At 53.8% G+C, this 20,745-nt stretch overlaps 1 protein-coding gene and 1 pseudogene across 1 annotated transcript in view; one reads left to right on the top strand and one right to left on the bottom strand.

Moving 5' to 3' along the window:
• Positions 1-1,404: 1,404 nt before the first annotated feature.
• LOC137218550 (peptidyl-prolyl cis-trans isomerase E-like) lies at positions 1,405-7,165 on the top strand (annotated as a pseudogene).
• Positions 7,166-11,140: 3,975 nt separating this feature from the next.
• Positions 11,141-20,745, bottom strand: part of LOC137218549 (bone morphogenetic protein 8B-like) — a 41,362-nt gene continuing 31,757 nt past the window's right edge. The window contains exons 4-7 of the mRNA XM_067725604.1: positions 16,289-16,483; positions 15,424-15,503; positions 14,756-14,866; positions 11,141-12,504 (exon numbers count right to left, since the gene is read on the bottom strand). Coding sequence (XP_067581705.1) covers positions 12,355-12,504; positions 14,756-14,866; positions 15,424-15,503; positions 16,289-16,483 — 536 coding nt within the window. The 3' untranslated portion in view covers positions 11,141-12,354. The remainder of the gene's footprint in view (positions 12,505-14,755; positions 14,867-15,423; positions 15,504-16,288; positions 16,484-20,745) is intronic.

The following is a 20,745-nucleotide window of genomic DNA, read 5'->3' as shown; positions in this document are numbered from 1 at the left end:
AACTATACCAAGAGGCACACATGGAGTTGTGTCACTCCCTCCCACTCCCTCTGCCCCTATTCCCACCCATCTTCTATGAGTAACCAATTTCATTAGTTCCTGGTTGATCCTCCTTTTGTTTCCTTTTGCAAAAATGAACAGATATAGGAGTATTTCCTTATTTCCTTCCTTCTTTCACAGCATGTAGCACATTGTGTATTCTCTTTTGCACTTTGCTTTTCTCACTAAACAACATATCCTGGAAATCACTCCGTATCAGTTCACAGAGATCTCCTATTCTTGTTCATAATACTTCACAAGGTGGACATACCATAGTTTATTCAGCAAGATTCTGGTGCTTGGGCATTTAGGTTGTTTCCATTATACTGCGGTTACAAATAATGTGTATGTGGATTTCATATCATTGGAGGTATATCTTCAGGGTCATTCCTAAAAGTAGGGTTACTGGGTCAAAGGGTAAATGCACAAGTAGTTTTGTTAGATATTGCCAAATTCTCCTACAAAGAGGTATCATTTTGCATTCCCTCTAGTAATGTGTGGGAATACCTGTTTCCCTGGCTTCACTCACAGATTGTGTTTTTAAGTTTTTGAATTTTGGCTAGTCTGATAGGCAAGAAATGGTGTCTCAAAGTATTGATAGTTTTAATTTATGTTTTTCTTATTATGGTTGTCAAAGAATATCTTTTTATATATTTAATGACTTATAACAAAAACTGTCCCCCCAAAATGATTTTTTTATGTCTTCTGTCGCTTTTTCTGTTAAGTTTGATCTTGTTTTTCCTTCCACTTTTTAAGAGTTCTTCATATATGGGGATATTAGATTTTCTGTGATATACGTTGCCAATGAATATTTCTCCCAGTTTGTCATTTTTTGTTGTTGTTTTTACTTTGTTTATAGTTTTTTTGCCATGCAAAAGTTGTTGAATTTTTTTTTTTAATTGCCCCTGGGTTTTGAGTGATAGTTGGAAAGTCCTTCCTTACACCCAGGTTATAGAAGAATCCAACCCACGTTGTCCTCTAGTACCGATAATTAATTTTTTCTTTACATTTAGATATCTGATCCATTTGGAGTTTATTCTTGCAGTGAGGTAAGTTGTAAATCCAGCTTCACCTTTTTTCAAATGTTTGTTCATATGTCCCAGCACCATTTTAGAAAATGTCCATTTTTGCCCCAACGATTTTAAGATGACAGCTTTTATGAAATACTGAATTATATGTACCTTGGTCTGTTTCTGGACTGTCTGTTCTATTCCCCTGGTCTGTTCAGTCTCTTTGTGTGCTATACCACTAGTAAACGTTTACTTCAAGTGAAGGTAATATATACTTTCTCAGATTCTGAGAGCTGGAGGTTTAACTCTCCAGTTAGATATTTTTAACCCCGGCACCTTTTCCTTTCTCGGCCCCGGAGAATTTCCGCTGCCTGTGCACCCATGAGAAGGGCTTTGGCTTCAAGGGCAGCAGCTTCCACCACATCATCCCCCAGTTCATGTGCCAGGGCGGCGATTTCACCAACCACAGCAGCACCAGGGGCAAGTCTATCTATGGGAAAGTTTGATGATGAAAACTTCATCCTCAAACACATGGGACCAGGTGGGGACCCCATCGGTGGGTGGTGATCGGCGGGCCGGGCTGGGGCCAGGTGACTGTGCGGGGGGAGTGATGGGCTGTGGTTCTGGTCTCCAGACTGCCACCCAGTGAACGGAGGAGAGGCATTCAGCCTGGCTAGAGCTTTAGGCTTCTAAAGGTTTTTTTGTTTTTTATTTTGACTTACTCAAGTTCATGCTTGCCTCCTTTTAAGAGGAAAAGGTGTATAGCCTGGTCCTGCTGCTACAATGATGTGTTGTTACTGTTTTTGTAACTTTTTATTTTATATAATTTCAAGTTTACCAAAAATTTACCAGAACAGAACAAGGAGCCCCTGCCTGTAAACCTTTTATATGCCGTTCACCCACATCACCAGTTGTTTGCTGGTGACCATCGTTCCCCACTTATTCTAGTCTCTTTCTGTATATATTTATAGACAATGTCTATTTGGGAGCAGCCATTTGAGAGTAAGTCAGAGACCTCACACACTTTCACCACTAAATACCTCATTGTGTTATTTCCTAAGAACAAGGGCATTTTTAGTATTACCACAATATATAGTTATCAAACGCAGAAAATTAACACTGATACAATACTGTCACCTACAGGGCATATTCAGGTTTCATCGTGGTCACAGTAATGTCCTTTCTGAGGTATTTATAGTTGAAATGTATCATCTGCTCACACAGTCGTGGTCCAACCCCTCCCCTCCCCCACCCCCAAAACACTGACGTTTGTTTGCGTCTGCCTCCTCATTTCCCGGGCTCGTCACCAGCTGTGCTTCCCTCACTCTTGCCTTCCAGCTACACTGCCTTTTGCTTGCTCTCTCCTGCTCACCTGGTACAAAACTCCCATGTGCCCACGCACCGGGTCCCCTTCAGGTTGAGGAGCACAGCCCAGCAGTCCTCGCAGATCGCTGATTGATCCTCATCCACAGTCTGAGAAGAAAACACTCCTTTTCCTCGATCCTCAGATCTCCAGCGTTGCCCCCTCCACTCTCCCTCCCAGCTAATGATCTTGCTTCTTATCTCACTGAGCAGTAGGAACAATGAGAAAGATGTGCTGTCCTCTCTTCTCAGTTCCCATCAGACCCTGGGTCCTCCCCTCCCTTTACTGCCTCCTCCAGTCCCCCTCATGCTGCAGTGCTGCCAGCCTTTAAAGAAATAAAATAACTCTCCCTCGACCCTGTGTTCCCCCTCCAGCTGCCACATTAATTCTCTGGTCCCTTTTTAGCAAAACTTCTTAAGAGTTGTGTAAGCTCATGGCTTCTGTTTCTTTCCTCAGCCCCCTCCAGTGAGACTTCCTTCCCCACCACGCCTTGCTCTTGTTGAATATGCCAACAGCCTCCATCTTGCCAGCAGCCAAGCCTCGGCCCTCTTTTTCCACCTCTCAGTAGCACTTGATACTATGAATCACGCCCTTCCTGAACCCCTTTCTTCACTTGCTGGCAGAACACCTCATCTTCCGTTCTCTTTGTGCCTCATAGGCTGCTCGTCTTCAGTCCCCTTTCCTTTCTCCTCCTCCCCACCTCCAAGTTGCTAGAGGGACTCAAAGCTCAGCCCTGGTTTTTCTTCTCTGTCTACACTTACTCTTTACTTAACGGTTCTCGTGCCCACCTCTAAGAACTGATACTTCACTATATGCTGAAATGAAAGTCACAGCTAATATATCCTGTCAATACCTAATTTTTAAAAAGCAGTATTATAACATAAAGGAAAGTAATTTAGAATAAAATAATATGCATTTTGGTATTTAGATGCTTGGACACAACTGCATGTATGGAATATTCAAACACATGAACTTCTGCCTGGAGCAGGTTAGCAACATGGACTGACTGACACTGGCATGGCATGTCACCAGAGTCACGGCAACATGATTTTCTGAAACAGTGAAAATCTCTTGGTAATATTCTGAACAAAAAAATGTGACTATTCCCTCAGTTTATGTGGTAGGTCCATTTCTGAAAAAATTCTACATAATAAATCTTTGGATTTACATGTAAAATGGAGTTAGGTTCTAGGCTTAGATCATTATAAACAGATATTTGTCATCTGCATGAATGTTTGTCTGGGCACTGAAAGTCTAAGAGGATTTAGAATAATTCTTCATTAGGTGGGACATTGCAGGACATGCCTGCTTCCTCCCCAGTATTACTGACAACCAAAACCATGCCTTGAACTTTCCAAATAGCCTCGAGGGGGCAGCATTACCCTATTTAGAGTCACTGCCCTAGACAATCCTGTCCCGTCCCGGGGCTTTCCCTCATGTCTGCTGAATTTATCTCGCCCCCGTGTATGTCTCGCTGCTGCTCTCCCGCTGCTGTCTTCCCTGGACATCCCAGCGGGGTCGCAGACCTCACGTGCCCAAGCAGCTCTTGCTCTTCAGCCCCGAGCGCTCCCTCCTCAACTCCCCTGTTTCAGCCACCATCTACCCGGCTGCTTGGTCAGAAGCTTAGGACTCATCCTTGCCCCCCTCCTCTGTTGCCTGGATGGCAGGTGCATCTGCCTTCAGTTCACCTCCTGGTGCAGCTGCTCTTCACCTTCCTCCACCACCACCAGCGTCCCCGAGCTCGTCTCCCTCCTTCCACTCTTGCCTCTTCCCCCGCAGAGTCTAATCTCTGCAAGGTGGTCAGAGCAGTCCTTGTTAAGAGTAACTCTCATCACATTGCTCTCCTGCTGACAGCCCCCCCGTGGCGCATCTCGTGTAGCATCTGGTCCTACAGGCCGGTTGCCCTGCGTCCTGGCCCCTCTCCAAGCTCATGGACTGTGCTGCTCACCCTCTCTGCCCCCACTGCAGTCTGGCTGTTCCTCAGACACCCAGAGCTCACTCCCCACAGGGCCGTGGCAGGTGCTGGCTCCTCTCCTGGAGGCTTCCTCCGCCAGCACCCACAGGCTTCGCCCCTCATGTCCTCTGGGCATCGCCCACAGGTCGTCTAGCCCAAGAAGCCTGCCCTTGCCTCTCTAAAATGGGCTTTCCTACCGTCTTGCTCTTCTTTTTAATCAGCTTCATTTTTCTTCACGCACTGGTTATCTGAAATCATATTATAAATTTACTCTTTTACTTAATTATTGTCTTATGTCTCCTGAGAATGTCAGCCTCATGAGGGCAGGACTTAGTCTTTCTCGTTCACCATTGTATTCTGGAACAGTGTCTGACACACAGTAAACCTGCGGTAAATATTTAAATATTTAAAATAGATATTCACAGGGCCAGTCCATTATGTGTCAGGCACCCTGATCAACTCCGGCCTGAAAGTAGAGTGGGACTCAGTCCCCATTTGAAGGGAGCACGCGTTTTAGAGGCCCAGCCACGAGGGGTGGAGTTTCTTATTGCCACAGATGAACTGCAGCTCCTCATGCTACACTCCATCAGCCCCTGCCAAACCTGGGCCTTTTAGACTAAACTGGGACGTCACTTCCTCCAGAAAGCCTTCTGTGATACTGTCACCAGTGTGTGTGTGTCTGTCTGAGGTGACTGTCTTTTGTGCTCTCATTCACTGAGCAAACATCTCTGCCACTAGGCTTCACTATTTCAGAGCATAATTATCTTTATTTTTTAACAGTTTCATTGAGATAGAATTCACGTACCATTCAGTTCACCCATTTAAAGTATACATTTCAGGACTTCCCTGGCGGTCCAGTGGTTAAAGACTCCGTGCTCCCAATGCAGGGTGTGTGAGTTCGATCCCTGGTTGGAGAACTAAGATCCCGCATGCTGCATGGTGTGGCCAAAAAATAAAAATAAAGTATACATTTCAGTGGTTTCTAATAATTCACATAGTCATGTAGCCATCCCCACATGGAATTTTAGAATGTTTTCATCACCTCCAAAAAGAAGCCCCACACTCTTCAGCAGGCATTCCCTGATCCCCTTGCCCCCAGCCCTAGGCAAACACTGATCTTCTTTGTGGATTTGCCTATGATGGGCATTTCATGTAAACACAATCATAAAATTGTAGGCTTTTGTGACTGGCTTCTTTCATTTACCATAATGTTTTAAAAAATGTTCATCTACAATATAGTGTGTATCAGTATTTCATTCTTTTTTTATTGCCAATTAATATTCCACTTATGGGTATACCACAGTGTATTCATAAGTTGATGGACATTTGGGTTGTTTCTAATTTTTGGCTATTATGATGCTGCTGTGAACATTCATATATACGTTTTTGTGTGGGCATGTGTATTTATTTCTCTTAAGTATATACCTAGAATTGGAAAACTGTGTGTTTTTTTGTAGATATCCTTTATCAGATTAAGGAAGTTCCCTTTTGTTCCTCGTTTGTTGGGTGTTCTTATGAAAAGGTGTTGGATTTTTTTCCTGCATCTATTGAGATTATTATGTGGGTTTTGTTCTTTATTCTATTGATACGGTTTATTACATTGGTTTCTGGATATTAAACCAAGCTTGCATTCCTGAGATGAATCAATATTTAACTTGTGAGTGACTCTTTTCCGCTAGACTGTGGGCTCCACCAGGCCTGGGACCAGTGTCCCCAGGGTTCAACAGGTGCCTGGTTATGAAGTAATAAGTATTTGTTGAATGAATTAATGAAAGGACAAACTAGTATAAAATGATCGAAACAACCATGCTTAGCGTTTCATTGACTATCAGTTGAGTGGAAGACAAGGCATCCAAGACTCTGTACATCCCAGAGTCTGAGCCTGCCTGTCTGAAAGGCTGACAGCAGTGTGCACAGACATCCTCTGAGGGCCAGACATCCCAGCAGCATTTACGCTCCTCCCTCTACTACCAGACGTCCTGAGGGCCGGGAGCAGGGTGGAGGGGGTCGATGTGGTCGTTCTCTCCCCCAGGCCTGCTCTCCATGGCCAACTCTGGCCCAAACACCAATGGCTCCCAGTTCTTCCTGACGTGATAAGACGGATTGGCTGGACGGCAAGCACGTGGTATTTGGGGAGATCACGGAAGGCCTGGACGTCTTGCGGCAGATTGAGGTGGGCAGCCGCCCGGGCCCCCCGACACACAGCCGTGTGGGAAGGCAGGAGTGGGGGCTCTGGGGCCTGGAGAGAGAGGCCACGGCTGCTGCTGCTGGGGGTGGGGGGGCAGGGGGTGGGGCGGGTATCCTGAGCTGCCCTTTCCTCTCCACCCTCCCTCCCTCTGATTCCTCCTCTTCTGTTTTGCTTGCAAAGGCCCAGGGCAGCAAGGACGGGAAACCCAAGCAGAAGGTCATCATCTCCGACTGTGGGGAGTACGTGTGAGAGGGCAGCTGTCAGCCCGGGGAACCGGCAGCCAAGGTGTCCCGTTTGCAGCAAGCAGGGCTTTGTGTCCTGGCCCTTCCTTGGGGTCAGCGTGGGGCAGCTCCTCTGCAGGCACGGCCTGGGCCGCCTCTGGCTCTTCCCCAAGTGGGGCCGTGGGCCAGGGTGCTGCCCTCCCCACCGTGGACGGCTGTGCGTGCCCTTTCCAGGCCAGGGCCTCTCCTGGGCCCGCCTGTGTGGATCTTGGCTGTGTCTTCCGGTAAAATTAATCCTAGTTCTTGTACTGCTGCCACGCAGCCAGGTCCCAGGTGTTTTCAGAGGTTGCACCTGTGACTGACCTGTCCTGCTGCAACGGATGACAGACCGTAGTCCCTCCCGTGCTGCTTCCCTCCTCTCCAGGCTGGCCCAGAAGGCACACCCTTGCCAGACCTGCAGGGCAGCTGAGGTCAGAGCTGCTGCAGCAGTGCCTCTGTGTCCTGTCTCTGACCTGCTGCCAGGCGGGCGAGGTGGCTGAGCCAGGCCCTGTTCCTGCCCTCACACCTGCTGGTCTTGAGTCTAATGGGCACAGTGGCCCGTCTCAGCGGCCCGTTCACTTATTGTTCATTCGGTGAACCAACAGTCAGAATTGTATTACAGCAGAGTCCAGGACCCTTCTTTTGCCAGGCCGTGAGCTTGGTGCCGGGGAGATACAAGAAGCCAGAGGTGGTTCCTGCCCCGCCCACAGTCCCACCTGGAAGTTGCGCTCCGACGCTGTGGTCTGTCACTTGCTCTAGGCTCGCCTGTCACCCACACCAGCCAGGCCACCTCGCAGCAACCCGCTGTGCCGAGGCTGAGCCCCGTCAGGTGCTCAGTCACCAGAAACCTTGTCCAGGGCTGCCACCTGCTCCCCTGCCGCCTGCGAGTGGCTGTCTGGATCGAGTCTCAGCATTCAGAAACTGCTGTGCTGGGCTGGTTCCCTCAGCCTTTGTCTCATTTTGGGCTGAGATCAGGTTGAGTCGGGGGTGGGGTGGGGCAGCCTGCTGGCCCCAGTGCCCCCAGGTCAGTTCCTGCGGAGGGATGGAGGCCAGGCCTCCCTCTGCCGCCTTGTGCCAGCCTGGCTCTCTGCCTTCAGGTGGGGCTTCATCCCCTTGGGCTGGCTGGGGCCCACTCCCGTGGCTGGGGTCCACTGCTGCAGTATTCCTGGCTGGGGCCCTCACTACTTAACAGAGGTGTCCCTCTCACTGGTGGCCAGCTGTGGCTGTCAGAACACGCAGCAGTGAGGCCAGGAGAATGCCGGCCACTCGGGGCTGGTGTGATGTCCAAGAGACAAGGGAACGTGTGTGAAGTACTCAGAGTCGGCATGGCTGGCCCTAGGGATGATGTGGGGTTGGGGAGCAGGCTGGCCTGAGGCCCCAGGAGGGAAGACTGGTCACAAAGCCCTTGTGAAACAAGGGCAGGGTGGGGGCAGGGGGACTTCGTCACTGGACCTCCCTGATGCCCCTGGGAAGGGGGGACCAGTGGACTGGCCAGAGAGGCTGGTTGGGGGATCATTAGGGGCCGACTGCTCACCCTGTCCTGTGTAAGGGCTTCCCCAGAAACTACTGCATGGTCATCACCTGTGACCCTTGTGCAGGTGGTGACCTAAGCCTCAGACCTGAGGTTCCTAGTCCAGGTGTTCTGGGCTAATGGCCAGCCTGGCGGCCGTGCCCTGGCTCCCTGCCTTCCCGATGCTGGGCCAGGGCTGCAGGTGACAGGATCGGGGGGCCGCACACCTGCCCTCCGGGGAAGGAATAGTGAGCCCTGGTTTGTAAGTGACAAAACTAAGGCAGAAGTCAAGGGATGGAGTGCTACTGCAAACTATGTTTCCAGAGAATATTTAATAACAGAAATGTTCAAAATACGTCATAGATTGAATAATTCAGATCACCAAGCAGCGCATAGAGTACGATCCTAACTTTGTAGAATACCCATATATTATATAAAGAGACCGACAGGAGCGCGCTAAGGAAAGAAGCCTGGAAGGAATTATTAACCCCGGTTATCTCCACGTGGTGAGATTGTGTGTGTTTGTATTCTGCTTTTGATTTTTAAGAGTGTCCCCGACACACATGTAATATTTTCTTAAGTGAGAAAAACTTTTTTTTTTTTTTTTTTTTAAAGAGGGCCAAATGCTCGCTCAAGGCTTCCCAGTGAGGAGACAAACCCCAGAAAGTTTACCCTTGAGCTGCACTAGTGAGCAGGGCTGTGGGAGGACAGAGAGGGGGCAACGCTGCCATGTCCCCTGCTGGCCGCTACGCACCCCCCCCCCCCCCCCCACGGAGGGTCCACACCTCACCCCAGGAGACTACCAAGTTTTTATTTTTTTAGGAAAAGCACAGCTTTGAAGTAAGTACAGCAGCACCTCCAAGGACACATTCTGGGAGGAGTGGGTTTTAATAGGAAGGCACGCGGGAGAGGCCCACATTTGCAAATTCATTTAAAATAAGGCCACTAGGGCTTCCCTGGTGGCGCAGTGGTTGAGAGTCCACCTGCGATGCAGGGGACATGGGTTCGTGCCACGGTCCGGGAAGATCCCACATGCCGCGGAGCGGCTAGGCCCGTGAGGCATGGCCACTAAGCCTGCGCGTCCGGAGCCTGTGCTCTGCAACGGGAGAGGCCACAACAGTGAGAGGCCTGCGTACCGCAAAAAAAATAATAAAATAAGGCCACTAATAATGCTATTCATTCAGCGCAGGTGTGCAGACCCAGTGCCGAGTGCTCCGAACAGACCTGCTCCCCGTGCTGGCCTTGCCAGGGCAGAGCCAGTAGCCTGTTCTACAGAGGGGGGAGCCGGCTGCCCGGTGCGCAGTGTGGTCAGATCAACAAGAGGCAGAGCCAGGGCTTGTTGCCAGCCGGTCTGCGAGCTACAAAGCTCACCCTCTCCTGTCACAGCTTCCTTCCCTATGAAGTTACAGGGAATTTCTTGAAGAATGTCACCTACTTTCCTACATAGAGACACACAAGAATAGGCCTTCGCCCGATGAGCTGGCCTCTGGGCCAGGATCACGCTTCAGTTATGAAGATGTGCACCAGGGGTGAGGTGACAGAGCAATGTGCCCACACAGCATGGCCCCAGGCGCTGCTGTTCCTTTGGGCCCACCCTCTCCGGCAGTGCTTTACTTTGCCGCCAGTGAGTCTGAGCTGACCGCCCTCATTTATGCTTCTCATGTGCAGCCTTGAATGTGACCCAGACTGCCAAGGGCAACCAGATAAACGAGGTGGGCCTAGTGACTGACCACTGCCACCTCATCAGCTTTCCGTCCTTAATTGTCTCCCTTCTCTGAAGCCTTTTCTATTTGATTTCATTTGGTGGCCACCTGGATGGCTGAAGGTGCCAGAAGTGTCAGGAAGGCCATGACTGCTGGACTTTTGGCTTTATTGCACGAAACGGGAGTCGTATCACAATCCTATGTTCCTTTTGTTCTACACCTCTGAGGGCAGGGCAGTCCACATCTTCAAAACATTCACTTCATAAACTTCCCTGGTGCCCCAAACCATGCCAGGTTATGTGCTTAGGCACTGAAGAAACCTAACACTGACATTTGTCAAAAGTTTCTAAGCCTCCACTGCCCTTGATGTTGGGAGGAGAGATCACTGAATAAGGCCCTGAAATGGCAGGTTTCAAGTCCTAGGACAGCTGGGCACTCAGGCCATGTTTTGGCGCTCTGAAAAGAGATGGCCAGAGTGGCAGGCAGATTCTCTGGCTGGAACGGCCTTTGGAGACGTGAGAGTCCTTGTATGCCTCATGCCAGAGACAGGAAACTGAACCCTGGATCAGGGGGCACTTGCCCAGACATCAGTGGCTGAGCTGGAGCCAGAATACGGGTCTCCTGACACTTGGGCTGGTACCTGGTCCGCTCACTGCCAGCCTCAGCTCAAAGCCCCAGGTTAAAGAGGAGACCACCAACTTCCTCTGTCCATGGGGAGGGTCACTTCCTGTGCACTGGCTCCCAGAGGCCCGCCCAGGTCCAGGCGGAGGGGCTGCTGTCCTGCAGCAAGGCCCCAGCCTTCACCCCTGCTGCCAGACCTGCGCTCCCGGAGCCCTTCCTTGGGGCGCAGAGTGAATTCCAGGACTGCACGTCCTGGGCTGTGCCCGTGGGTTGGGGCGGGCCCAGGCTGTGCTTTTAATGACACGGTATTTCAGGGTTCGGGCAGCTGGACGCAGTCCGCTCCACCAGGTAAATTACAGGCTTACCAAGTCAGAAATCAAATAAACACTCCAGCTGCCGGCGGCCGCTCCAAGGAGAGCAGAGGTTTCCGGGAACCGCCCCACCCAGCTCAGCTTAATTGCCGCCTGTCACTCCCCTGGGACTGCCTGTCACTCCCCTGGGACCGGGGCCTTTTCTCTGGCTCACAGGCCCCGAGAGACAGGACAGGGCTCCTGGGCACACAGGGTGACGCAGACTCGGCTGAACAGTATGTTTCTGACAGCTTCTGGACACGGGCAGGTGCTGACAAGCCTTGCCCTCGCTCCACGCCTGGCCCCAGGCTGCCCCGTGTCCCAGAGCACTGGAGGCAGGAGATGGCAGAGAGTTTTCACTCCACATGCCAACTCTAACCTGTTGGTGGTGGCCACCTGGAGTTCTGTGCTGGTCATTTTGAAATTCTATCCAGATTTGAAAGAAAAAATATCAAGGTTGATTATTGATGACTGCCGTGCAGAAGGTTAAGGGAAACTATGTCACCCGTGCTGGGCATTGTCACCCTGGGCCACCCGATGTATCCACCATACTTGGCTCACCAGAAAGATAACTTTTCCACAGACCTGAACTCCTGATGGTTCAACATGGTGACAGACAGACGGGGTCAATAAAGCCCCCAGGATTTTTTGTTTCCCTGAAGTGTCCATGCCCTGCACGTCTTCCCCAGACAGCAGAGGCAGGTCAAGGGAGGAAGACAGGGAAGATGAATGCCATCGGCCTTGGCCCTAAATCATGCTGTCCATTTAGCTCTTTCTGGAGGCGACCCACATGCCTCCTTGTGGCCAGCGGTTTGGTAATTCAGATCCACAAATATAGCCCACCGAGGGCAACTCCACACTCTAACAGAAGTGCCCAGAAATGCCCAGTTTTGCACCTGGGAAGGGCAGGCATCTGGAGATGGACCAGGACCTGTCTACACATCCCCAGACCCTGTCGTGGACGGTGAAGGGCCTGAGGTGGCCATCCTGGGTTGCAGGTGCCTCTGAGTTCGTGCCACATCCGGCCACAGCTGGCCCAGCAGTGAACAAGGGCAGGTCCTCAGACAGGACTCTCTGCCAGCCCCAAAGAACGGTCAGCCCGTGCTTCTGGGGAGGGGGCTGGGGTAGGACCCTGCTGCGGACGCAGACCACCCGGCCGGAGTTCCACCACCGCCTCAGGTGCCGGGCGGGGGCGGGGCAGAGGGGCCTGGGGAGGACCAGCCCCTGGCAGGATGTGGGCAGCGGAGGGGCGCCCTCGCTGCCGCCCTGCCTGATATGTGAAGGCGTTGGGGGGGGTGCCCCCTGCGGAGGGCTGACCTGACCCGGTAGGGGCGGCGCAGCAGGCGGGGTGGGGACTCAGTGGCAGCCGCAGGCGCGGACCACCATGTTGCGGTGCTTGCGCAGGATGACGTTGTTGCTGCTGTCGTAGTAGAGCACGGAGGTGGCGCTCAGCTTGGTGGGCGCGCAGCACGCCTTGGGCACCGCGTCAGGCTTCATCAGGTGCACCTGGCGGGGAGGGGGGGCGGCAGGCAGAGGCGTGAGAACCGCGGGGACCCCGTCCCAGCCCCCAGCTCCTGCCGCCCGGGCTGCAGCCGCTCGCTCCTCCCCGGCGCCATCTCGCCCCGCAGCCCGGCAGGTGCTGGCGCGAACTCTGCCCCGGCCCCGCCCCCTTGGCCACCCCCACCCCTCCCCCCGCTGCCCTCAGGCCTAGCCTGGGCACCTGTGGCTCCTGTCATAGCCCCTCCCCTCAGACAGGACGACCCTGACCCTGCTGGCCCCCGGCACGTGTGCCAGGTCCTGCCTGCGCCCCTGCAGCGCCGCCCCCGGGGTCCCCTCTGCTCCTCTCTTCTCCCTGCGCTTCTGCAACGTCCCTGATCGTGTCTTGTCCGCATGAGCTGTTTCTGGTCCGTCTCCCACTCCAGACTGGGAGCCGGTGAAGGTCCGTGTTACACCTGCTGGCGGCCAGACTTCTAGGCTCACCCTTGGGGTGTCCGACACTGTTGTTTCTCAAAGCACCTCCACCCCTCCTAACGATTTCTAGGCAGAGATTGTTCTGGGCAGATGACCACTGAGGGCACAGGGACCGAGTCACCTGCCCAGTTCCATGGCTGAGGCCGAGGCCGCGGCACGACTGGGACCTGGCACGGGGATCCTGCTACCCTCCTCCAAACAGCTCTACCCCTAAAGACAGCCCGACTGAGTGAGCTCTTGCAGCCTCTACAAAAATATTTATCTGGAGACTCGGAGGATGAGCTGCCGTTCACCCTGGACTCTTCATCGGGGCCCCACATGGCAGGGCCCGGAAGGCAGCCCCCCAACCTGTCAGGGGCTGGAGAGAAAAGGGAACCTGCTTCCATCCACCGGGACCTCCCAGGCCTCACGGAGGCCGCTGAGCAGGACCTGGGCGAAGCCGTCTCATGGGGGGCCCTGTCCGGCAGCCTGGCCCCCGGTCCCCAGAGCCCAGCCTTACCCCAGAAGCCCCAGCTCTGAGCAGCCTGCTGCCAGGACAGGCTCCATCACCCCTGACCTTCTTCAAGGAAGGCAGCTCCCCAGGGGTCCAGCAAATCCCATGTGACCATTGGGAAAGGAGGCATTATCCTGGGGTCCATGCTGCCTTAACTCATTTGCTCTAGGGCATCACCTTGAACAACCTGTAACTGCAGTGTCCAGGTCAATGTTCTAGAAAGAAGCCTCAGCACTAAAAAACATTTAAAACACTTAGCGATAAGCAGCAGCAACAGTGTTCCTATTAGAAACTTTTTCAGCATTTAGTTTCCCCAGACACTGGGGCATCAAAAGCCTGTAGAGACACAAAGAGCCCAGAGGGACCCAGAAAAAAGAGCCAACGGGAAAGGAACAGGAGGGGAAACCAGAGGGGCACGGGGTACCTGGGGACTCCGGCACAGGAAGAGGGGGCAGAACCCACACGTGTGTCACCCACCCCGACCCTGAGGGCGTGTGTGACACACAGGAGGCCGAACGTGCCAGTGAACATGGTGCACGTGTGTGTTCCGACGGCACAAGTAGCCGTGTGGGATGCCCGCCTATCATGCACGGGCTGTGCCTCTGACCCCCAGCAGGCGGGCCTTTGTAAGTCTGGTACCCACCGCATGGACGTGCAAGTCCCCCATGTGCGTGTGTGTTCAGGTGCACGGGTTGGGGGTGGCCCACACGGGAACCAGTTTTTGCACGGCTGTGGGATTCACTGCACGTGCACGCAGAAAGGTTTCTGTAGGCCAACTGGCCCGAGGCAGGGGAAAGCAATCAGACTCACAGGTTGCATCAGACCGAAACTTTCCGGACCACCCAGTTCCAGAAACTGACCTGGAGACTTTCCGGACCACCCAGTTCCAGTAACTGAACTGGGGACTTTCCACCCGGCCCAGCCTTCCCGCCTTTCGAGGGGCGGGACTAACGGTCCCTCACGATACCCGAAAAGACCACCAAATAAGGAATACCCTGCGCCCTCCCGGATTCACCACACCCCTTTCCCTTCTTCCCCTATAAATTCTGCCCAAACTCTCGCCCGGGCGCGACTTCTCTGGCCACTTTCTCTCGGACCAGTGAACCTCGCCCGGGAGCGTACCCGAATAAAGCTTGTTTAAGCTCTCCTCCGTCTTTGGTGCCGTTCCTTACAGTTTCCATGTAGAGAAAGCTCCCTGACACAGCAGTGCTGCCATCACCTGCTGGCTGCACGCGCCCCTCTCCTCCGCAAACCCCTCCCCTGGGCGTCCAGGCAGAGGGACACGGTACTGACCAGGGACTGCAGGATGGCGTGGTTGGTGGCATTCATGCAGGAGTCCAGTGGGAAGGAGCACTCCCCTTCACAGTAATAGGCTGAGTAGCCTTGGGGGGCGATGACCCAGTCCTGGGGGCAGGTAATGGGAGAAGGTGAGTCCCATCCATGTGCCCCTCCCGAGCCCCCCAGTCCAGCACCTGTCACAGCACAACTCAGGGCTGCCCCTTACCCTCCCTCAGCCTCAGGGCCCACCAGCCCACCCTCGGGCCCCTCCCAGGGCAGTTTCCCCCAGAGGCCTGACATCCACTAGAAGACCCTAAGCAGACAGGGCTGGGCACGATCTCCGTCCCCTTCATGCGCCATCAGCGCTCTGCTTCGTCCTCCCCAGCTCACCCCCAGTCACAGCAAAGGCCAGAGGCACTGCCCACCCTGGCCTCAGTTTTCCTGCTGCAGCTCTGACATTTTATGGCTAAGCATTCAGACAGTCTCCATTTTCATGGTTTTCACAAAAAAGCACTTTTCACTACAAAAGCAACACATTCTCCCTTTAGAGGACTTGGAAAAACACAGAGGAAAATAAAACAAGAAAATGCAAATCCCCCATGTTTCTACCTCCTCTTGGACATACACTTGCCATCTTCAAGGTGGGGACTGTCATTTAGGAAAGAAGGAGAGTCAGGAATTACCAGCCAGCCAAGGTCCTGGAAGCTGACATAGAGCTCATGCCGACGGCACACCTGTCGGCGGTGGGAGCCGTGGACGTCGTCTGCGGGGGACAGAAGGGGCAAGGTCTTTGCTGGGGTTCCCGCTCTGTGCACCCACCACAGGGAGCTCCCGGGGCGGGGGACGCCCTGATGGGCTCATCTGTTGAGTAAATGAACGATGGGAAACTAACCCATTTGGTCTCATAAAGCCCATCTCTGCAGCTCTGCTGGCGCCATGACCCTGGTCAAGAACCTTCGACGGCTCCAGATGATTCCCCGTGGTTACAGTCACCCCACGCTCAGCCCAGCCTCCCCTGACTTTCTGCCTGTGACTCCCCATGGTCCACTCAGCAGCCCGGGGACCCTCTGCCGCCCAGCAGCCCCTCCTCCTTTCCTCCGGAGACACCCCTGACCTCATCCGCCTCTCCAGCCACGCCCATTCCAGAGGACAAGTGGCTCCCACTGAGGCCAAGCAAAGCCTGGCTCCCCGTGAAGGAAAGGAGGGCACCAGGGGGCTCTGATCCCAAGGGGCTTGGCCCGGTAGGGACACCTTCACAGAAACGCTTGGATCCTGCAGGGCGCCCGGGGCAGCACCGAGGGCCACCAGGGGCACCTGATTTTGACGGGGGGGTGGGGGGGCCTGGTGAGCCAGGGAGGGCAGGAAGGGACTTCAGGGCAGCAGGGGCGGTGAGGGCAGATACTCAGAGCCCTGGAGACCGTGCAGTGGCTGGTCCCCAGGGTGCAGGGGCAAAGTGGTGTCAGGAAAGGTGGCTGGGTGACTGACCATGAGCCTGACCCCACTGAAGCCAGGAGGGTTCTGTCCCCACCACCTGGTCCCCAACCTCACCGAAGATCCCCGGCAGTTTGTTTGGGGGCGGCAGCTCGTTGGTTCTTTTCGGCAGCCTCCTCCTCAGGGGCCTCACCGCCCGAGGGGCTCGGACGGGGCCGGGGCTCGCCCTGAAAAAGGTGACCACGAAAGGCTGTTGGGAGCGCGGTGCCTGTTGCCCCAGCAGACCGGCCAGGCCAGGATCCACACTGCGCCCTGAGACGGAAAGAGCAGAGAGGGCGGTCACTCGAGGGTGGGGCCCTGCACGGGGACACAGCAGGGACCTCTCTGTGGGCGGGCCAGGAGCATGGAGCCTGAGGCTGCAGGGGACCCACTGGGCCTCGGTTTCCTCCTCTGAAGACCCGAGTCCCAAGTCCAGCCCCAGCCCCCAGCGGGCAGGTCTGCAGGAGCGGGGGAGGGTCCTCGGGAGCACAGGTTCGGGATTAGTGATGGTCCAGGGCACCGCCCGTTGTGACAGCGCTTTACAGCTTTCAGTCAGTTCACGTGATGATCTCAGCCAGTCTTCATGGTGACGCCAGACCCATCATTTCCCTGAGAAGCATCAGAGCCCCTCGGTGACGGCTCAGAGCACCACTACCGGGGACTCTCAGAACAAGGGTTCCCATCCATCTCGGGGCCCCGAGGCCCGAGTTCTACCTTCCACCCCATCCTTTCTGGGGATCAGTGTAGGATTCACAACACCCGGCTGGCGGGAGCGGCTGCCAGGACTCAGTGCTTGCTCTGCTGAGCACCGCCCAAGAGCAGGCCACTCACCGACGCCCCCAAACGAGACCCCAGGCTCCGCGGGCAGAGACATTTACCCCAAGTCCACGTTCAGACACGTGCATCTAATTCCAGAGCCCTTTTTATCCATTTAAGTTCTCAACCAGCGGGTTTGTGCTTTGAAAAGGAAGAAAGAGAGAAAAGGCTGTGGGCAGAGACATGATGGGGCCTCAGCCTAGGAGCAGTGATGCTGGTAAAGCTGGGGTTTTACCCGCAGCTGCTAAAGCCTGAGGAGGCCGGAGAAACACACTGCTCATCCCCGGCAAAGCCACCTCCACCAGTAAAGCTATCTTCCTGTACCTCTTTGCAGTTCCAATGGCCTCTTGTGTTTTAATTGTCAAAGTGATTATAACAACAGCTGTAAAGAACCTTAGAAAAAATATCTCCCATAAACCCCTCCCCTGCTACAACGCATCATTTTCATTTTTCTGGGATATTTTCATATGTTAATTTAAATTGTGAGCGTAAGAAAGAAGTCTGTATTTTTCCCAATTTTTCCACGTAAACATTTTCTTGGTTGTTAAGTCTCAACTATGAACATTTCAAATGTATAAAATTCCTTTGAGTAGATACATTTGAATATTTAGATATTAGTTCATCTTTAGACATTTATTTCCTGGCTTTCATCATAAAGATGAGAATGTGATAGAACCTCTTCATGTCCTTTCCCTGTGGAATTTTCTCACACTAAACAACAGGGCATGACTACAATCTCACTGTTAATGTTTCTTAAAACCCAGGGCCGAACATCCCACTTCCAGGTACATTTCACCCCAGTGTTGCAGCAGTGATGCACAGGCATAGACACACATGCCCATATATGTATGTGTACACACACGTGTGCATTTATACAGCTAGTGTACACATGTGCACATACATAAACGCGTGTTCTATTAGTGGGTCTCATGATCCTCCACTGCACATTACAGGTCAGGGACATCGCCGGCCCTTACACAGCTGTGCTTTAGCCCTGAGTCCATGGGCCAGAGTTGACTAAACAGCTAATCGACCAGAGACTAACCTTTGACCTATGACATCACCTGCCACAAACATGCACTGGGCCCATCAGAGGTGCCACTCAGGGATGACCCTGCTGAGACAGGAGCTGACACTGGAAGGGGCCCAGGGAGAAGCCATTCGGGGAGTTTGGGTCATGGCAGGTTAGGGTCACGAGGAAGAACAGCAGGCCCGTGAGGATGCAGAGCCACAAGACACACAGCAGCCTTTCCACAGAGGGAAGGCCCGTGAGGGCACCAGGAGGCGGCCGTGGAGCGACGGGGGCAGGCGGGCGGCTGTCGTCCACGCGGCACTGGAGCGGAGCTCCACACCTGGTGGACACATGCGGCGGCCTTGGCCCGGCAGCCCTCCAGGCCTGTGTGTGCAGCCGCCCTGTCCTGTGAGTCCCTGGAGAGCCCTGTCCACTGAGAGGCCAGGGAGACCTTCGGTGCTCCCGAGGCTGTGCTCACTGTAGGCTTTTCTTGTGCGACTGTCTGGTCAAGGATCGTATTGGGGTCTCCTGGGCGCAGAGAGATTGGGTCACAGGGCAGGCCCCGGCTGTCCAGGTGGTGGCCCCCAGGCTGCCTGGCTCTGGCGGGACCCTTTCCAGAAAGCAGAGGCAGGAACTTCAGGAACCTCTGAGGCCCAGGGTCCCTGCCTCTAGACCTGAACTGTGAGGGTGCTGGCAGGCATGCTGTCCCCTTTGTGAGAGATGTGGGATGTGTGGCCACACCTCGAGATGGGGGCCACACTGTGGCCTCCCCCAGCACGCAGACCCAGATGAAGATGCTGCTCCTCTGGGCCAGGAAGGCCCCTGACACCTCCAGCCTCCCCCCATTTCTGAGTCTACCCCGTTAGGGCCCGGATGTCTTGGCAGCTCCCCTGCCCTATCACAGCCCTGGGGATTCATGCCCCCTCCCCTGGGCCAGGCCAAGATTGCTCCCATCTCTCCCCAAGGCCTCTTTCTCCTCTGGGTGCCACCTGCCCCTTCCCTGCAGCCCCTGCCCCGCCTCAGCCTGCGGTCATGGATGTGACCCTAGTGCCACGTTGAAGGACAATCAGGACGCCTGGCTGAAACCCTTGGAGGGGATCCAGCTGTGACCAGGTGTGCTTTTGTCCCACAGGTTATTTATTTCCTCACCGCATGAGAACTAGGAACTCAATGCTTTTCCTTCTTTCTACTGTTTAACAACCTGTTAACTCGTCTGCTTCTGGAAACCTCTGCCTGTCCCAGGCTGATGCTGGAAGACGTCTCCCACCACGCAGGGCAGATCAGTCCTCCTCCCCAGAAGGTGCTGCACAGTCCACTCAGTGACGTCCATCCACTGCCCGCCTGGTCACGGTCCCCTGACACTCTGTGGCTGTCCCCTCAGGGGCACTGTCTCTCCACTCCAGGATCCGGGCCTCCCGTCAGGGTGAGGCTGCAGGGAGCCTCTCTGAAAGGCCTTCCTTGACCAGCTGGAGCTTCCTGTTCTTACCCACGGGCTCCCATCCATTTTGTGCAGCCCTAGAGCCGCACTGAGAAAGCGCAGCCTCCATGGCAGGCCTGGGTTTGAACCCCACACACGCACGCACACACGCACGCAAACGGAAACTCATTTTTTTCTGTCTAGTGTGTGAGACTGTGGATTCAGGATGAAGTACGTCACTGCCCCTCATGGGTTTCAAGGGAGTATGAACAAGAGGCTGGTTTAGGCTCCGTAACAGAGAAGAAGGGAATAACTGTCTGATCTGGACAACACAGGAACGCTATGATTTGAGATGAGAAAACCCATCTAAGTCCATCGGTCAGGTTTGTAGAACTCCTCCCATCCTAAGCCGCAGCCTTTGGCCACACACAGGCGAGCCGTTTATTCACAGAGGAGACTTCCTGGTGGAATGTCGGCACCAAACAGTCTCTCCCCCTTCAGTTGCCCCTATTACCAGTTTACTGGCCGCCTAGACGGTCTTGCTTCCCTTCTAGAGACATCTATTTAGCTATGAGGAGGAGAAATGTGAGAGGCAGAGGAGGTGAGGCTACAAGGAAACAAAACTTAGTGACAAAATGAAAGGCCCCTGAAGGAAAGTCAGAAGGGCCAAAGGAAAACCATCTTACATTCAGACAGCGTTTCTCCCAGTTACAAATTCACATGTAAGTGTGTATGTTTTTATGGTTCTAATAAAACAGTGCCTTATATAGACTCTTCTGCCATCTTCATAGACACCATTCTGCCATCTTCTCAGTCTGCTAGCTTTCCCATTAAAGTTGTTCTTCCTTGTCCCAACAACTTGTCTCCTGATTTGTTGGCCTGTTGTCTGCTGAGCAGAGTGAGCTTGGGCTCGGCAACAAATTTTGGTGAGCCGGCCAGGACCCTTGGTGCTTGTGGCTAGTTGGCCTCTGTTGGGGAATTTTCAGGTAAGGCCCTAGCAGCCACCGGGACCATTTGTCCTGAGGATCTTTCCTTCAAAATTCCCTGAAGTGGCACCGGCTGCCCCAGCGCTGGGCAGCTGAAGTGGGGAATCAACATTTGGGAGCCAAATGGGTCTCACATAGAAGGGTAAGTAGCTCCAGTATATACGACTGGGAACATTTTCCCCACTCAGTTTGGGCTTTTTTCCTTTAAGGGAAAAGCCAATTTGTTCGTTTGATTGGGGTGCCCTGCTGGAGAGCGGAATTGTTGTTGGACTCTACCTGCTTTGTGAACCAGTTTGTTGGCTTT

The sequence above is a fragment of the Pseudorca crassidens genome, chromosome 2 (assembly GCF_039906515.1).
Source record: "Pseudorca crassidens isolate mPseCra1 chromosome 2, mPseCra1.hap1, whole genome shotgun sequence".
Taxonomy (NCBI): domain Eukaryota; kingdom Metazoa; phylum Chordata; class Mammalia; order Artiodactyla; family Delphinidae; genus Pseudorca; species Pseudorca crassidens.
This window is presented reverse-complemented; position numbering and strand designations above follow the sequence as displayed.